Source organism: Alternaria atra (assembly GCF_907166805.1).
Source record: "Alternaria atra isolate CS162 genome assembly, contig: 21, whole genome shotgun sequence".
NCBI lineage: Eukaryota > Fungi > Ascomycota > Dothideomycetes > Pleosporales > Pleosporaceae > Alternaria > Alternaria atra.
Window position 1 is genome coordinate 2,096,032 of NW_025091319.1, and position 18,412 is coordinate 2,114,443.

At 49.7% G+C, this 18,412-nt stretch overlaps 7 protein-coding genes across 7 annotated transcripts; 5 read left to right on the plus strand and 2 right to left on the minus strand.

The window, feature by feature from the left end:
- Positions 1-172: 172 nt before the first annotated feature.
- Positions 173-1,993, plus strand: ALTATR162_LOCUS1118 (uncharacterized protein; the record flags this gene model as incomplete). Its single annotated transcript, XM_043308713.1, has 3 exons — positions 173-308; positions 358-527; positions 575-1,993. The coding sequence occupies 3 exons, from the start codon at positions 173-175 to the stop codon at positions 1,991-1,993; spliced, it is 1,725 nt and encodes a 574-aa protein (XP_043164648.1).
- Positions 1,994-4,352: 2,359 nt separating this feature from the next.
- ALTATR162_LOCUS1119 (uncharacterized protein) lies at positions 4,353-5,879 on the minus strand (the record flags this gene model as incomplete). The annotated part of the gene is made up of 2 exons (XM_043308714.1): positions 4,353-5,803; positions 5,855-5,879. 2 exons carry the CDS (start codon positions 5,877-5,879, stop codon positions 4,353-4,355), a joined length of 1,476 nt encoding a protein of 491 aa, XP_043164649.1.
- A 155-nt stretch (positions 5,880-6,034) lies between these two features.
- ALTATR162_LOCUS1120 (uncharacterized protein) lies at positions 6,035-7,085 on the plus strand (the record flags this gene model as incomplete). Its single annotated transcript, XM_043308715.1, has 4 exons — positions 6,035-6,091; positions 6,144-6,282; positions 6,336-6,455; positions 6,508-7,085. 4 exons carry the CDS (start codon positions 6,035-6,037, stop codon positions 7,083-7,085), a joined length of 894 nt encoding a protein of 297 aa, XP_043164650.1.
- A 2,268-nt stretch (positions 7,086-9,353) lies between these two features.
- ALTATR162_LOCUS1121 (uncharacterized protein) lies at positions 9,354-11,355 on the plus strand (the record flags this gene model as incomplete). The annotated part of the gene is made up of 4 exons (XM_043308716.1): positions 9,354-9,449; positions 9,500-9,659; positions 9,708-10,460; positions 10,508-11,355. The coding sequence occupies 4 exons, from the start codon at positions 9,354-9,356 to the stop codon at positions 11,353-11,355; spliced, it is 1,857 nt and encodes a 618-aa protein (XP_043164651.1).
- Positions 11,356-11,604: 249 nt separating this feature from the next.
- Positions 11,605-12,126, minus strand: ALTATR162_LOCUS1122 (uncharacterized protein; the record flags this gene model as incomplete). Its single annotated transcript, XM_043308717.1, has 1 exon — positions 11,605-12,126. One exon carries the CDS (start codon positions 12,124-12,126, stop codon positions 11,605-11,607), a length of 522 nt encoding a protein of 173 aa, XP_043164652.1.
- Positions 12,127-15,192: 3,066 nt separating this feature from the next.
- Positions 15,193-16,515, plus strand: ALTATR162_LOCUS1123 (uncharacterized protein; the record flags this gene model as incomplete). Its single annotated transcript, XM_043308718.1, has 1 exon — positions 15,193-16,515. One exon carries the CDS (start codon positions 15,193-15,195, stop codon positions 16,513-16,515), a length of 1,323 nt encoding a protein of 440 aa, XP_043164653.1.
- Positions 16,516-17,150: 635 nt separating this feature from the next.
- Positions 17,151-17,954, plus strand: ALTATR162_LOCUS1124 (uncharacterized protein; the record flags this gene model as incomplete). Its single annotated transcript, XM_043308719.1, has 1 exon — positions 17,151-17,954. One exon carries the CDS (start codon positions 17,151-17,153, stop codon positions 17,952-17,954), a length of 804 nt encoding a protein of 267 aa, XP_043164654.1.
- Between the last annotated feature and the right edge of the window lie 458 nt (positions 17,955-18,412).

The window sequence follows — 18,412 nt, forward strand, 5'->3', positions numbered from 1 at the left end:
CGCCAGCGCCATATGCTGGTCAGTGGCGATGCGTCATATTTACACCCTAGGCACAGCGCCTGCAGGTGCTGGGTTGTTGCGAAAAGGGTATACGTAGTTTGGTGTGTTTTCATTTAGTCGCGTTGTAGTCCTGTCGAGACTGCGACATCTTCAAACTTCACAACACAGCATTATGACTATCAAAAGCTTTTACCTCGTTGGGCAGGACAAGAATGTCTTTCGCCAGGACATTCACATCGATCAGTATCACGACTTCGAGGCGCTACAAGTTGCTGTAGCCGAGCAGTACAACATTATCCAATCTACTGGTAAGCAAACTTATAGAATTGACACGAACGTGAACTCACATCTCACCAGGCATCGCGCTGCAAGATTCCAAGGGAGATGACCTGCCAGACTTGGACGCTGTATTAGATTGCGAGGAGGAAATTGGCATCACTGTTGACGGTCAAGCCATTCGGGATCCCGCAGGCCCTGAAGGTCTTCCTTTCGTTGGAAGTTACTACGAGGTCTTTCCAGATCATCTCGTAAGTTGATTCCGATATGACTACGAACGATCACTAATATCTGTCAGGGGAACCATGCACGTCTTTTCCAGAAGTATGGATCATTAATCAAGTACGAAACGATGGGCAAGCAAAATTACTTGACAAACGACCCAGCTATCTCTACCGTGGCTTTCCAAGAATCGGCGTTCTTTAGCAAGCTTATCACTCCTGAGCATCCCTTGGCCGGTATCAAGGACAACAGAGCGTTGTTCATCTGCGATACTGATACCGATGCATGGAGGCAAGCGCACAAGTTCATCCCGCCTTCCATGGCACCGAAGGCTATCAGACATTACACACCTCTTATGGAGGCCTCGGTGAAAGACTCATTCAAAGTTTTCGACAAGCTTGATGAGGAGGGTGAAGCCTGGAATGTGTATCAGTATATGTTGAAGCTCGCGTCTCAGACTGTCTTCAAGTTTGCCCTAGGATACGACGCTCATCATTTTGATCACCCAGACGCGCCGTTGAGTGAATTGGTCATCTTGATCGCTCAATCGCTCTCCTTAAACAAGAAGGTTGCGTCCCGAGGCGCCTGGTACGCAAAGCTGAGCGCGATTCCTTTCACAGCTGCGTATGACCTGGACAAGATCCGATACAGGTTATGGACCATCCTGAACCAAGCAATCGACCAAGCACCAAAAGGAAGCAGCGAAGACGACCTACCCCTACAAACAGCAGCTCTAGGAGCCAGCTGTGTAGTCGACTACCTCAAACGCGCCACCGATGATAATGGCAACAAGCTCCCCCGTGAACTGGTCATCCCCAATATGCTGCCCATCGCCGGTGCCGGCTTCACCACCACCTCATCCCTTCTATCATGGCTCCTCTACTCCCTGTGCGTATACGAAGGCAACCAAGACCGCCTCCTGCAGGAACTCGTCGACGCTGGCGTTAACGAGAACACCAAATGGACCCCCGAGCTCTCCGATGGCCTCACCTTCCTCGACAAATTTGTCAAGGAAACTCAACGCTTGCACAACCCTTCTTTCCAACCTGGACGTACTGCGAAGGTTGATTGTATCGTTCCAGGCGGCTACAAACTCCCCGCCGGATCAGTGGTGATTTGCGCCCTACACGCTATCCACAACAACCCACAGATCTGGTCGAACCCCGACCGTTTCGACCCCGATCGCTGGGGCACAGAGGAAGTTTCCAACCGACCGAAGAACTCTTACATGCCTTTCGCAACGGGCCCACGTAGCTGTATCGGTTTCAACTTTGCCCTCGGAGAAGTCAAGGTGCTGTTACCGGAGTTGGTGTACAGATACGAGTTCTTCAAAGAGGGTGAGGAGGCGGTGAGTTACGACCCGGAGTTCCAGCTTATCAGACCTATGAACTTCTACGTGAGAGCGAAGAGAAGGACAAGCTATCCTAAGCCGAGTCCGGGGGCGAAGAAGATTGCGGTTGAGTATGCGGAGGGAGAGGAGAAGCCTCCAATTTAGATGCGATCGTGGTGTACATTAACATTAAGAAATTTAATTGCGTTAACCATTCACTTGTGACGCACTCAGCTAATGATGGAGAAGCTCGAACATAGTTGAACATGTTTATCCTAGTAATTCCGCCCATCCTGGCTTGAAAGTCGCCGATATACCCTCCTCGTCGTTGTACCATGTGCCTACATAACCAGAAAATATGATTCCGAAGTGAATCGTGATAAACACACCTGTGAAGAATTCGGGTAGGGTACCGTGTATGTCGCAAAAACGTCGAAACGTACTAGGAAGAAAGCCAACAAACATAACGCGGTACAACACATAAGAGATCGCAAACGTTAAGGGTAGTATGAAAAAGAGACCCACTATCGACATACATTCAAGTGTCCCTTCAAGGAACCCATTATCAGGCGGTGTCGGGTATGAGGACCAAAGCTTCCGAAATTCACCCATTACTCCTGCCAGACAACATGCATACAAACATGCGAAGAGGGAGTTCGACTCCAATGTAGAAGAGCTCATTGCAAACAATTCCGAGGCGACTGGTACGAATTTACCACGCACTCGATCGAGTGACCGGGAGCGAATAGGATTTAACTTGACGCTGCCTAACCGTGTTGCGCAGAGTGCCCATGAGGCGATGAATCTGACGAACCCAAGCACTGACTTAGTCATTAAGTATGCAAAAACGATATACGGAGGGGTAGCAATAGCAAACCAGAGATTACCTGCTGACGACGGTAGTGGAAGTACGATGAAAGTACACCACATAGGTCCAGTCACCACGTATACAAGGCTCAGGGGGGCATAAAGACCGAGTGCTACCTGTGAAGAAAAGGTATTCTTAGTGTGTACAACGATTGGTAAGGGGCGGAGATTGACCTGGCCGACCGGTCCAGCGAACCAACGAAAGACTTCTGGGACGATAAATGACACGAGGAAGATGCCGACTAGACCCTGAGTGAAAGGAATGCCTTGCATGCCAAAAACCTTGACCGCCTGTGGTAGTGCACCGAAGACGAAGCTGATCATGCTGAGTTTCCACGTACGATCCACAATAGTTCCAGGTAGGCCAACCATATAGTTTTGGGGTGTTTCAAATGGATCCGGAGCATGTTGTGACGTCGTGACAATTGCGACGCGACTAGCGTCGTTTTGATGCTGTTCGTCGTCAACATCTCGAATGACACTGAGCTTCGTTATCGAAACATCCCCATCGCCCTCATTGAGCTCTACATGGCCGCCGATCTCTGTTTCGTGAATTACCAAGCTAGGTGCAGAGAAAAAACGTGGAGATGGATTGATAAGCGTGGCGTCATGCGGCTGCACATTCGTGCATGGCAAGTCGGCCAAGGCAATCTATTCGCCAACAGTAACGAGAAGAGCATTCGTACACGTGAAGTCGTCCCCATCAGAGGTCGAATCGCCCTGTGAAGTCGCTATAGGAGTCGGGTCTACCGTACCACTAGCGGATATGCTGATCTGAGGTCTCGGTTGCCATGTACTCATAAACACTAACTTGGCATACTCGTCCTCATATTTGTCGAATCGGTCGTACCAGACATGTCTCACCGCAGTCAAGGGTGAACAGCCAACAGCTAGCAGCACAAGAAACTTTAACAACATGACGAATGTGTCCACAGCGCACATCATTGGACATGCGCGCGTAGCATAGCTAATGCGATAAGGCACAGCGACGACTCGTCCCATCTCTTGTAAAAGTACAGCTAACATGCAAGCCATGACTGGCCAATAAGCGCTTTGCCAGGATACTCGATGCATCGAAGCATCGTCAGCTGCCAACGCCTTAGTCAACTGTATCATAATAATTCTGGAAAGGATACGACTCACGATATGCCGCATTGATGGGAATACCCCCATTAGATGTTGCATTTTGCGCGACTTAAAGATTCGACTCGATAAGAGGCGCCATGATGATCTGATGTCGGATCAACCTGTCATTTCTCTTGTGCTGTGCCGTGTCCAATGTTGACAGCTTGATAATAGAAAAACTTTGGGTGAGACTTCTAAAGCTGAGTATCTAACCCGTGAACGCGATCCAAGAACGAGGGAAGACTATCCTATAAATATAATTTGGTAGCACAAAGCTGGAAAATGATTGCTGAGCGAGTGACTGAGAAGTAAAGATAAGATTGGCTGAGCAAATAAAGACGTGCAAGTGATCCGGGGGTTGAGCTTGCTAACATACGCCACCGAAAGCGTGAACCTACCCAACAACACGACTCACGTTTGCGTGATCAAGCCACAGGTCTCAAACGGTAGCCTTAATGTGAAGACTGTGAGGACAACGCGCCTTATTTACATCTGCCTTGTGTTCCCTCAGCCTCGACGCATCAGAGCCCTATCAACTTCTAAACAGCATCAGTCCAGCCTCCTCAGCATCCACACCACCTTCTTCCTCACTCTCCACGTCATCATTCTCTCCAAGCCCTAATCTCTGCCCAAACAGACTGCTAAACAGCTCATCTCTCTGCCTATCACCCCATTCACCCCTCTCTTCAGGTGCCATAAAGTTCTGAAGTTTCTCTTGCACAGTGTACCGTAGCCTTCTGCCCTTGCTAGCCTTTGTATCGACAACTTTCTTCGTCTTGGCTTCGCGAGCAACCTGCCAGGGCGCTTGCACGACGAATTCAGCGGTTCCGTTTGCGTTGAGGTCGGCTGAGCGTTGTTCAAGGAGCTCCTTGAGCATGAGGCCGTAGAAGTCGGCGTCGTCGTAAATAGCAGGGTCGGGCTGAGCAGCTTTGCCGGACGATTGAAGGGGCGCGCAGGACCGTGGGGTTTGTGTGCGGGTCACCAGGTGGGATGATGTTAGCTGGGAGTCGAGGACTTCTGTCAGGGTCTGTTGCGCGGATGCGTTGAGGCGGGCTTTGTTATTCGTGACGGTTGTCGCTTTCGTCTTGTTTGACCAACGTTCGAGGATGGCCTTGCGGTGTGGGAGTGTGTTCTTCTCGCTGTCTTGAATGTTGGCCCAAATCTCTGATGAAGATGTTGTCGAGTCGAATGTGGTGCGCTTCCGCTTCTGACCCGTTCGCGACTCTTCCAAGGAAAGTCGGAGGCTTGTGAGGTTGTTCAGTAGAGTTAGAGCGGCTGCCTCCGCAGCTTCAATGGGCGCATCTTGAGCGGTCTCAGTCTTGTAAGGCTCTGCGGCCATGGAGTTTGTGGAGATGAGCGCCTTTTGTAATCGAATGCGCGAGTTGAGTAACGTATCGAACGTCTTCCGCTGAGTCTTTACGGCTTTTCCCTTCGCTACATCGGATTGCGTACCGGCAGCAATTGTCGACGTAAACGACTTGTTCGCAGACATGAGGTCGCGGATAGTAGACGCGTCGGGCTTCGCTTCGTCGCCAGATTTATCACCCTCTGAGTCTTCGGCGTCGTTGGCATCGTCATCGCTTCCACTTTCACCTTCGCTTCCCATCTCCTCATCTTCGTCGCTCATGTCTTCATTGAAATCGCCGTTCATGTCTTCCTCGTCGCTTTCGTCCTGGTCGTCGAGTTCTAACCCATTGAGGCCATCCTCCACTTCATCGTCGCTTGCTTCACTGTCCTCTTCGTCGAAGCCTCTGGCAAATGGATCGTCGCTATCGCTGTCTTCGAGCGCTTTGCGATCCACCTTGCGCCCAGTGTATTCCGGGCCGAGTGGTACCTCAACCGGCTTCCTTAGCTTGCTCTTTCCAACGGAAGTGTAATGCTCGCGCCCAGCGTTGTCATCTTCGACTTCTGAGAGGTCTGCATCGGAGCGCTCGTCTTCGCTGGAGCTCGGCGCAGGGTCGAGAAGCGACTCGGGGTCGAAATCTGATTGTTGTGTAAGCAAGAGCCTGTCGCTCATCCACCTAAATCTCATACCTTTGATCTTAGACTTTCCCATCATGTATGGATTGTTTGGAGTGCGTGTTGCTGGCAAACCGTGTCTGAAGAGAAAGTTCACTTTGCCCCACAAAAAAGTTCAATGACATCGGCTTTTCATTTCACCGATGCGCGTCACCTCCGCGATCAACTCCGCAACCCCATCTTAATCACGACAACATGCTGAAGCCAAGGTTGTTTTCGACATTGCGGTGTCTGCAGCATGAGAACCCTCTCGTATGATTACTGCTATCATGCTGTATGGTGCAATGGCTGATGTCGTGCGCAGGGTCTTCCGCGCTCTGGTGCGCCTCCGCAGATGCCTCGGATGCAGCGAGGATTGCCACAGAAGAGGAATATCAAAGACGTAAAGAAAGTCATTGCTGTATCATCAGCAAAGGGTGGCGTTGGAAAAAGTACCATTGCTGGTATGCTCCGCCGTTGAAGACTCAGCCAACAAAACACTAAGACTATGACGCAGTGAATCTCGCGTTGAGCTTCGCACGCCGTGGTTATAAAGCTGGCATTCTTGACACCGATATCTTTGGCCCATCGATACCAACCTTACTCAATCTATCTGGTGAACCTCGACTTTCAGCCAGTTAGTCCGTGAAACAGTCCATCCTGCAAGCCACCTCTAACCATTAGTCCAGACAATCAGTTATTACCCTTATCCAACTACGGCCTGAAATCCATGTCCATGGGCTATCTTATCCCAGAGTCGTCACCCGTAGCATGGAGAGGCCTCATGGTAATGAAAGCCCTGCAGCAACTACTGCACGAAGTGGAGTGGGGAGGCCTGGACGTCCTAGTCCTCGATATGCCGCCGGGCACAGGCGATGTCCAGCTCACTATCACCCAACAGCTCATCCTAGACGGCGCCATCATCGTATCTACACCCCAGGATCTGTCACTCAAAGACGCTGTGAAGGGCGTCGAGCTTTTCCGTAAGGTCGATGTGAAGCTCCTGGGCCTCGTGTGCAACATGGCTGGCTTCAAATGTCCGGGTTGTGGAGATGTGCATGAAGTGTTTGGCAATATGAAGAAGATCAGAGCCATGTGTGGGAAATACGACTTGAACATGCTGGGCGAGATTCCGTTACATGCTAGTATTAGTGATGACGCTGATCGTGGGAAACCCACCGTAGTAGCAGAGCCAGATGGGGAGCGAGCGATGGCGTTTGGAAAGATTGCACAGAAAGTGGAGGGTCTCATTGGACTAGGACGATAGTGATTCACAGACGAGAATGAGCTCGTGTCAGACGAGTTGCTGCTATGGAACTTGCGAAGCCGCAGCCGTCATAGCCCAGTCCCGTTCATTTACTTCAAAATATCCATATAAGTTTCCTGGGCGACATAGAGTACGAGCATCCCTGCAAGTGAACCGAACCCTCACTCCAGCCGCTATCAGACGACCCCGAGTGGGCCTCACCGCATCCAGGATCTCCGCAAGCTGTGGCGAGTCCTGTCGCTAGTGCTGAGTCGCGATCATAATATGTATTGAAAATCCGTAAAGTCGCTTCATCTTGAGAATGAACTCAAGGTGTTCACGAAATACTGCAGTCGGACGAACTGACTTTGAAAGTGAAGGTACCGGATAACCTGTACATTATTGTTTCTTGCGGTTGTAGTCTCTCATATCACCCCGCAATTCCACTGTCATGTGTCGCAAGTGGTCCGCTGGTACTGTACTAGGCAAGCTTTGACAGCCAAGCCAGATATCCCGAAAGTAAAGATCCAAGGCCAAGGAGTCGTCAAAGTGTAATATAGTAGTCTGGAACCAGGTCGCAGCTATATCAGGCGTCATATATCCCGTGTATTTCCAGTCGAAATGGTGTTTGTTTTCGCTCCCTGTGAACGTGTTCTGTAAAGCATCGCGAATGATGTCTCTATTGAGATGATAGCGACTAGGGCGTTTTCCTGGTTCTATCGGTTTGCTTTCCAAAGTCAGATATTCCATGCTAAATATTCTCATTTCGGTGGGTAAATAATGCATGATATTAGAAACAAGCTTCCGGCAAGGTATCGCGCCGTAGTCGTGGACTACAGAACTCAAATCTCTATCGCATTCGTTATCGATATGCGAAACAAGGAAGCACATGATTCATACTTCGTCGCTATATTGTAAGCCCGGGACAAGGCGGAGCTCTAGCGCAGAACTTTGCGCACTGGTCTGTAGCATTCGTCGTAGCTGACATCTTGATCGGCTTTATCGACCGCTTCTTTGATCATTTTTCTGTTCACGCGTATCCACGCAACTATGTCTTGTCTTTTCTGGATGGCACTGGTACACTGTTAGTCTAGCGTACTTGAACCTTACGCTGTCGCTTACAGTAGCAACTCTCCTCGCGTATGTTGTATCGCCTGGGTTGTAGGAACATCACCTGTTAAGTCTGGGAAGTATCTATTGATGTTGGCAAGGTATTTTCTGATAGGCAACGTCCTGAACAGCTTTGTCTCTCCCGGTTCTATGTCACTATCGGATTTACGGAGGATTGAGGTGTCGTGTCTGCGATGATGTCACATAGGGCGTAACACGCTGACAAGTGCATAGCCGTCTCACACGGTCAGGCAACCACCTTTGCCAAAAGACAACAGCCGTCCTCCCCTATTCCCGTCGATACACAGCGTTCGCGCTTTATCATCGCGCCGCAACTTTCAAAAACAATTGAAGGTTTCCTTGGCATAGCAACTGTGCTATCACTATTCGGGTTTTACACCATCGTCTGACTATGCCGTGCTGATAGACGTCGTGCTGTACGCAAAAGAATTGACTTGGCGATGCGCCAGGAAGCGACCAATATTCGAGCCGCTCTAGGATTGATCCCATGTCTGTTCATCATAGCTTCACAGATCGAACAGTGATATGAAATATGATGTATAGCGTCGTGCCAACGCGCATTGACAGTTTATATGGACGCATCCAGTTCGGATATATTTTTTTTGGATTTCGCTGATCCACTATCCAGATCGCAGCACAACTCTATGTCCTTCCTGGTCATGTCTCCAAGAGTTATACGCATGCGAAGATGGTAGAGTAACAATAGAACGGCGGTCACTCTAGATGTGGACTAGACGAACGGTTTCGTTTAGCGACAACCTCACAACCGCTTGAGTGGGTGTACCCCGCAACAACCCCGCACAGTATCTGACCAAGTATTAGTGGGACTCCAATGCTACAGCTGTCATTGTACACCCAATTATATGACATCCTGCTTATTGGTGCTCCGTGTAGCCTATTTGAAGTCTCACGGGGTTGTCATCATCGGCGACTCATACACCCTTACACCCGATACCCGACGCGCGACATCCAATGATATAGGAAAATCTCTTAGCTAATACGGGTAAGCAAGTCTAGCGAAGCTGGTCACATGGACTAGGAATACATCTTCTTATCAATCTATTGACTTTTCATATAAGTCAGGCTGTGTCGTATTGCAAAGGGCATTCACAGCTTCACCGCACCTGATCAAGACTTCTTCCTACGACAACTCCTCCCATGGCACCGGATCTCAATACACTAGAAAGCGGCAAGCGGTGGGACTATTCTACCCCAGGATCTGGCGGCTATGACATCCCAGACATCGTCTACGATGTACGTCAAAATGTATTCAACGCTTAGTGTCTAGACTAATGATCTTCAAGGATCCTTCATCTCGAAAACTCAAGATCTTGACCATCGGGGCTGGCTTGTCGGGTATTCAGATGGCATACCAGATTCAGAAGAACACACAGAACGTCGAGCATGTTATCTATGAGAAGAATGCCAACCTAGGAGGCACATGGCTCGAAAACAGATACCCAGGTAGGAATGTGCAGCAAAAATGGCAGGCATTGTGCTAAAAGGCTACAGGATGTGCTTGCGACATCCCGTCGCATGCCTACACTCTCAACTTTGCTCTCAACCCAGACTGGCCTCGTTTCTTTTCGTATGCTCCCGACATACAAAAGTATCTCGAAAAGGTCTGCGATGTGTTCGATTTGCGCAAGTATATGACATTCAATACCGAAGCTATCAGAGCCGAGTGGCAAGACGACGTGGGTAAGTGGAAGGTCACCCTCTGCCAAAAGACCTCATCTGGTGAAGAAAGAGAGTTCCAAGAGGAATGCGATCTTCTTCTCTACGCTTCAGGTATTCTGAATAACTACAAATGGCCTGGCATCAAAGGTATGAACAGTTTCAAAGGTCGCATCGTTCACACAGCAACATGGCCGAAGGATTACCAAAGCGAGCAATGGAAGAACGACCGTGTAGCTGTTATCGGATCTGGCGCTTCTTCCATTCAAACCGTGCCCAACATGCAGCCGCACGTAAAGCACATGGATATCTTTGTTCGAACCGGGGTGTGGTTCGTCCAGATTGCGAACAACTTTGGCCAGAACAAGGAGTACTCGCAAGAAGAACGCGATGAGTTCCGGAAGGACCCGAGGAAGCTAGTCGCACATGCTAAAGATATTGAGAACCAGGTCAACGGACTTTGGGGAGCGTTCTATGCTGGAAGTGAATCGCAAAAGGGTGCACAAGCCCTGTTTAGAGAAAGAATGAAGGAGTTCCTCAAGGATGAGCGACTCTTGAAAGGCTTCACCCCGAAGTTTGAAGTTGGCTGTGAGTCGCATCCGTTTTCAATAAAACCGCTCACTAATCGGCTACAGGCCGTCGTATAACCCCAGGCGACCCGTACATGAAGGCTGTCCAGGAGCCAAACGTCAACGTTCACTTCACAGCCGTCAACGAGATCACTGAAAAGGGCGTTGTTGGTGCAGACGGCATCGAGCGCGAAGTTGACACCATCGTTTGCGCGACCGGATTCGACGTAACGTATCGCCCCCGCTTCCCCATCATCGGTAAAAATGGCGTAGACCTCTACGAAAAGTGGAAGAACGAACCTGAAGGCTACCTTGGTCTCGCATGTCCTGATATGCCGAATTGGCTGATGTTCATCGGACCAACCTGGCCTGTAGAAAACGGTTCAGTCACCGGTCCACTGCTGGCAGTCGCCGAATATACAATTCAAATCATCAAGAAGATGCAACGCGACCATATCAAATCCTGGGTTCCGCGACAAGACATCACAGATCAGTTCAACGAACATGCGCAAGAGTGGATCAAGCACACCGTCTGGAAAGATGATTGTAGATCCTGGTATAAGAACAATGACACCGGACGCGTTAATGCTGTCTGGCCAGGCTCATCAAATCAATATGCCGAAGTTATCGAGACTCCGCGATACGAGGACTTTGATATTGAGTACCTGCATAAGAACCCTTGGGCGCATCTGGGTATGGGATATGCGAAGCGTAACAAGCAGTTTCCAGAGGCTGATGTCAGCCCATACCTGCAACTGGAGAACATTGATCCGGAATGGCTGAAGGCTATTGGGTACGACGGACCGGCGGGTGAGGTGCAGAAGGCGAGAGAGCAGAAGGAGGAAGTGGAGGTGAAGAGATTGGGAGCGGATGCAGGGCTTGGTCATGTTGATGGGAATACATTGACACAGTAGTGTTGGGCAAGATCACTTGTATCTACTCAGGCATTATTGTGCTCTGATATGAGACAGTTGCAGTTGCATGCAACAACTGCGAATATTAGTAGTGTTGATGAACTGCTCATGTGATTGCTAATGTGCCTTCTACGGGAGGTAGAAACAGTTACTTTGTAGGGACATTACCCATGTATTCTCTAAAAATAGGAGTGAAAAGGTTAATACCCACTAATGAGGCCAGTTCACATGAAATGCACTCGTCTACTTTCAAAGCTCCGGATAAGTCGCTTTGCCATACTCCTCAGCAATAGCATTTCCGTCGAATTGGTGGACGTATGAGTCCTTTCTTCCACCAAGCTTTTCGGTGTCAGGCAAGCTAGAAAAGATAAATCTTTTCAGAGTCTCAATTTTGGCAGCGGCATCGACGATATTCTTGTTCTGCTGGATTTCCTTATCCCTAACAAGAAGCATCTTGCTTTGAACGTTTGTAGAAGATTGCTGTTGCGACATGAGGGTTCCGTAGAGAAGCCAGTACTTCGTCACGCTGAAGATGGCAGATGCACCTTTGAATACAGCGTCGAGTGAGGCGGGCTCATTGTAGTTCCATGTGCCCAACTCAACTCCGCGTCCTGACAGGGATGCAGCTTTCGAAGACGTTACGTCCTGAATGACATCACGAAGTGCGTATGGAGGTGCCCTCAGCGACAGAAAGTGCGTAATGAATGACCCTCCTTGGTTACCAGTGTTACCTAGGACGACGAGGATAGCTTTATGGTATACACGATGCATGTGCGAGAAGACTTGGATAGTGGGTAGGTTTGATGAAGTTTGTTGCTACCAGAAATAAGTGAAGGTGCAGACGTTATACATAGTCGCCTGACACGTTTGCTCGAACTGGTGTTGTCGCCCTACCCATCCCCAGGAATAGGCACTTTGGACTGTAACAGACAAAGTGTAAACGAGTGAGAAGGGATTCGGGCCAACAGTTACACCATTCAACATACAGCTTCAAGCACATGCCAAAGCAGATGTGGTAGCTCGGGAAGCGGTGGAATGGGACGAGGAGGACCATTATTGAAGTACCTCGACGCTATAAAGAAGATGGGAATTGAACGGGGCTTGCCAGGTTCGATCGCCGAGCTTTACTACGTTGGTGCTTTGGAGAACTTACTTAGAAAAGCTCGGCGATATTTCGTATTCATTCTGCGCTTATTATCACGTAAAACACTGTACGAGTTAGTTCATCTGTGATAGGCCAAAGTCTAATTAGCGAGTGTCTTAGTAGCTAGAGAACGCCTCAATTCTACGTAAAAGTGCACGCTTAGAGAGCTTTCGCACAGGTACAAGATCGTTTTATTCAATGTTTACAAGAGGTACCATAGGTTCTAGGCGAGCTGCTTATGCGATAGGATGATCCACTCCGGCACTTGACTTTGGAGAAACTCATGTACCTCTATCATGGAGGTATGGGGTAGCCACATATCTGCGGTTGATTATCTTCAGTGTGTTTAGAAAAGTGAGAAGAGCCCATAGGTTGTGTGAAGAGGAAGTCAAGTAGATGCACGCCGAACTGCATTTGGCTAGACGCTATCTCATCCAATTGAGAGTATCTGGCCAGCTACATGCGCAACTCTTTTCAATCGCACAGTGATTTTACTGCACCAGCTGATACATAGCCGCTCATTCGGACTTGGGCACTCTAGTAAAAGTAAGCACGAAGTGCTGTGAATTGGGCGTGGTGGTTATTGCACCTGCGGACGGTATGCTTATCTTGATATTCCATACGTGATGTTCGCCTTCTGTCAGAAATTTCGTATATATGATCGCCCGATCCACCTGGTTGTATTGATTTGTCACACATAAGTATGGGTCCCTGGAATCGGTATCTATCACGGAGATAAGCTTAGGTGAGACCCAAAGCTTGTCCCGTATGCCAACATCGAGCATGAGGTCTACACCACCGCTACGACCAAATTTGAATTGAAACTTGTTGTCACGATTCCGAAAAGCTGGAGTATAACACAGTTCTGGGTGATCGACCAACACCCGCGTGGGGTCTCTATCTTCCAAACGCAAGCAATGCGTTATTGCTTGAACACCTGACGATGGCATAGCTTTCCAAGGTGGCAGGTCACCTATGCTCGTCACAGTGACGTTTGGAAAAGACTGTTCAGTGAAGGGGAATTTGTCTCCGAGATACTGTTGGCCAAAAGATCGCATGTGAACCATATTGGAAGCAATGCATGTGAGTTCGGGTATCAAAGCTGGGTCTAGCTTAAGTTCCAGTGTTGGAGGAGAGAGATCTTCGGGTTTGGGGGTGAGCAGATCCAGGCCATTATGCGTCGGCCTGTCGACATAGAAAGACGTGTAGTGGAAATCGTCTTCGATACTCCTAGGAAGAAATACTAGTGCGTCGGGGAAGGAAGACTCCTTCACGTACTTATTCTGATCACTACTTATGTGATTAAGCGTAGCACACAAGAGGAGGGATGTGTCGCCTCGTGAGAAGCACATGATTGAAAGAAGAGCATGCCATAGTCCATCCTCATGATTGCGGAGCGGCAAAGTAAGATAGAGGCCTCGACTAGTCAGCTGTGGAGGCATGCGATCGCTTGGAGGAGGATATAATGAGAAACAATTTTTTGACAGGTCTTCACGTAGATCGATCTTTGTGATATCTGCTGGATCATTGCATGCCGGATCAAGCTAGGGCGTAAATGTTTGGAAATCCCGCAGCGAACTGGCTAGAAGGCTCTTGTTTTGGGATTCTTGGGTCCATGCGAACAAAGTGTAGTCCTCATCAACATGCAATATCTCCTCCTGGAGTCGCAGAAATGCGCGTTTGCCTTCGCCGTAAAGAAGTGGCATGTTTACACCAAAGATACCCAGAAGGCAGTAGGCCTCGTCCTCCAAGCGGCTAGTCTCCCGGCGTGCAGCCCAGGACATTCTCACAGCCACAGATGACTCGAGAGGGTCTCCGCCAGCGAGTATTCGTTCGTTGATTCCCGTGATGTGCGTTAATCGTTCTTGGAGGCTACTACGTGTCCCAATGTTCACCCAAAATGCATCATAGAACTCCACAACTTGCGGCGCAATAAGCTCCTGCAGGGTCCATCCCCGTGTGAACCACCGAGACTTGCTGAAGGCTTCATAGTTGTCTAGCTTTGGATCTCCATGCAAGTCCTCTAGGTAAGCATAACAGATGTGTGCATCCTTGTACCATTGGTACATCGAGTTAATCGCTTCCGATAGCTCAGCACTTGACGTTTTGTCGATGCAACACGTGTAGATCCAGCAGTAGCGGAAACCATCGTTTTTTGCTTTCTCATAACAGCCCGTGAGCTTTGCGAACCCTTTCTTCGATGGCATTACTCCCAACAGCAAGTCTTGTAGTCACCTCTTCTTCCCTCCAAGTATGCGAGAGGATAACATACTCCGGCACTTGACTTTGCAGAAATTCCTCCACTTCCAGAGTGGTGGTATTGAGCAGTCGCATCGTTGCGGGCGAATCTTGTTCAGCGCTGTGTATGCGGGAAACTTGACCAACGTTCCAGCCCGCGTATTCTCGACGGCCGTTGAGAGCAGGCACGACTGACGGTATCTATACCACTCGTGAATGTGAAGGAATCATTGCATGGTTTTCAAAAATCTCTAGGACGAGGGGTATCGCGATTATAATCAGAAGTAAGTAAAGAGAGTGAGGCCCATAGACCGCGGGAAGAGGAAGGTGGGGAAATGGTTGCCTAACCGCCTTTAATATGGCGCAATCTCGAAGCGTCGAAATGCGCCACCCTTACCGTCAACGTTACATAGGAAGCAAAGTTAGACAGATACAAGACGAACAATCTACCCACGATGCCCGAAACGCCCGTCGTATCCACATGCGCCAGTCCGTATGTCAGACCTCGCATCATCATCCACGGCGGCGCAGGCAACATAACGCGTACATCCATCCCTCGTGACCGCTACGACGAATATCGCACCTCGCTTCTCAGCATGCTGGACAAGGCGAATGAACTTCTCTGCAAACCGGGCTCAACAGCATTGGACGTAGCGACCTACGCCGTGACCCTTTTGGAAGATGACCCACTGTACAACTCCGGGAAAGGAGCAGTCTTCACTCGCGAGGGCAAGAACGAACTCGAATCCAGTATTATGGTTTCGAACGGGTACAAGAAACGGGGTGTTGGATGTATGCTGCTCAGACATGTCAAAAATCCTATCAAGCTAGCAAGAGAATTGCTTATCAAAGGCGAGGAAGCAGATGGTGGTGGGGCAGCCGACCATTGCCAATACAGCGGAGAGTTTGTCGAGGGACTCGCGAAGGGATGGGGACTCGATATCGTGGACCCAAGCTACTACTTCACTCAAAAAAGGTGGGACGAGCATCAGCGCGGCCTTGACGAGGAAAAGAAAAAAGCAGACTTAGATATAAGCATAGATGTGCTGACTGATTGGGAGAGAGACAACTACATCCCGCTTGGAACTTGTGGGGCAGTGGTTGTGGACAGCTTTGGCACCATCTGCACGGCAACATCGACGGGTGGGTTGACGAATAAAGTTCCGGGGCGTATTGGAGATACGCCGACGATCGGAGCAGGATTTTGGGCTGAAGAGTGGTACGACGAGAAGGCCGTTAGACCGCAGATGTTGTACCAGCCGTCTACTTCTGCTGCCGCGCCGATCGACAAACTATCAAGAGGCGATATACGCGGTGTAGTAGGCGACTGTATACTATCGCTCGGATCGCGTACGGTACGAGAAACTGCATCATTGTCCATCCAACCATACGCGAAGTCCGTGTCAACGCGTCACGTTGTAGGTCTCTCAGGAACCGGCAATGGCGACTCGTTTCTTCGCATGTGTGCAGCTCGCACCACAGCTGCCAGGTCGCGATTCTCTGCATCATCACTTTCAGACGCAACGACGTGGATGGCGGGACCTAATGGTGAGCTTCAGCGATCTGCCGGGAACCGTTGGGGCGCAACCCATGAAGGCACCGGCGGTATCATCGGTATAGAGCTTGTCGACAGCAAGGTAAACGTTGTACAAGATTTCAATTGCGGAGGCATGTTCAGGGCATGGACTGACGATGATGGAAGCCCAAGATGCTTAGTGTTCAGGGAAGAAGGCTGGGAAAAAGCACCCAAGACTTGGGATGATCGACCAAGAAAATAAACTCCGCGAATTCGTGGTCCGTGTAAGTAACGAGCTCTCCGAGTCTTATCTCTTCCACCCCATTGCGCCTTACAAGACGGAACGTGACGCTCAAGAATTACCAGAACACAAGATTACCCATGCGTAAGATATACCAGTATTGCGACGTCGAGAACAAGAGGATATTGAATGCTTCCAAGCAAAGGTGACGGATCTGCGATGCAATATTCGATCGGTGCCACGCGGCTTATATCGGCGCCACTCCGAGACGCTATACTAAAATCCTAAAAATATCCATGTCCAGTCTTGCCGCACAGACGTGGATCCTGTATGCGGAGGTGGCTTCGGCCACTTGAACATCGTCATTCGCGAAGCGTCCGTGTAACCGGCATCATGTGGCGAATCGGGAGGCTGGATACGAGCGCTAGGTGCTAGCTGAACTGCTAGGACTAGCTGAACTATCAGCTTGAGGTACCACAGCTTAAACTTCATAGCAACACGAGAATCGCAGGTATATAGCCAGCTCGCCCACGTTCACATTGTTTTTATCTCCAATTCACTACCAAATTATCACAACACTCGCTTCTGCACTCGCTTCTGCATATTCCAGCATCTCAATATACCCTCGATCGCAAAGCAATACCACATCAGCAACAATGCGTTACACCATCTTTACTCTGGCCGCAGCTGCCTCACTCGCTTCAGCGCAATCCACTTCCTCTCCTGCCAGCGCATCTCCCACAGGCGCTCTCATTCCTGTTGGCGAGAACTGCGATCCAAACGGCACACCATGCGCCCTTGGTGCCAACTGCTACGCAACAAACTCAATGCTCCAGACCGTCTGCGGTAACTTCCAGGCCTCATGCAGAAACGACCAACAGTGCGCGTTCAACACCTGTAACCTCGAGCAAGGTCTCTGCAACGGCTTCATCGCTCCCTCCTCGGCCGCGTCGTCCTCGGCGTCAGCAACGATCACCACCACACCCACTGCGCCCGGCCCAATGCCTGCTCCCTCATCAACCATCGTCGCCCCTGCTGGATCTCTGCCCCTCGGCGCCGAGTGCAACCCGTACGTTAACCCGGATCAATGTGCCAATGGTGTGCAGTGCTGGGCCAGCAATGCCATGTTGATTGCTCGCTGCGGTAATTTCAACGCGGAGTGCTCGAGTGATGCGCAGTGCGCTTACAACGTGTGCAACGGCGGACTTTGCAGAGGTTTCTTGCCATCCAGCGCCATGCCTGTTCAGCCATCCAGCGCCATGCCCGTTCAGCCATCCAGCATGATGCACTCCAACTCCACTTTGTCGATGCAGCCGACTGGAACTGGCGCTGCTAGGCCTACTGGTAACGCGACTACCACTTCCACTGGTTCAGTGGAGTTCACTGGTGCTGCGTCTATTGACAACGTCGCCGGTGGTGTTATGGCGATTGTGTTCGGAGCTGTTGCTTGGGCTTTGTAGGCCATGAAGTTTGTGGGCTTTTGAACTTGCGGTATTTTAGACTCTGCCACTGTTCATAGTTAATTAATTAATACGACCCATCAAAAGTATCTCAAGCCTTTCTCGCATACACCGTAGTGACTACCATATCTTCCTGCTGTTGTTTGGCCTCCTGACACTTCACTCTATATGCACCTTATCTGCTCCTGCTGAAGTGCTAACTGGGCGTTAGATGTCTCAAGTCGAGTCCTATATCTGCCATTCTGCATGAAACTTAAAAGTCAACGTGGTTTTTGTTGTTGTGTTCTTAACCTACCCCCTCGGTCGATCGGCATAATGATCAGCCGCAGGGTCTGGCGCTGAGTCACCAGATATTTACACAGTCATCAGGCCACCCTTCATACCTAGGTATATATTGCTAGCACTATTGTAGGCTTTGAAAGCTTAAACCAGTACCATTGTCCTATTTGACTCTGATT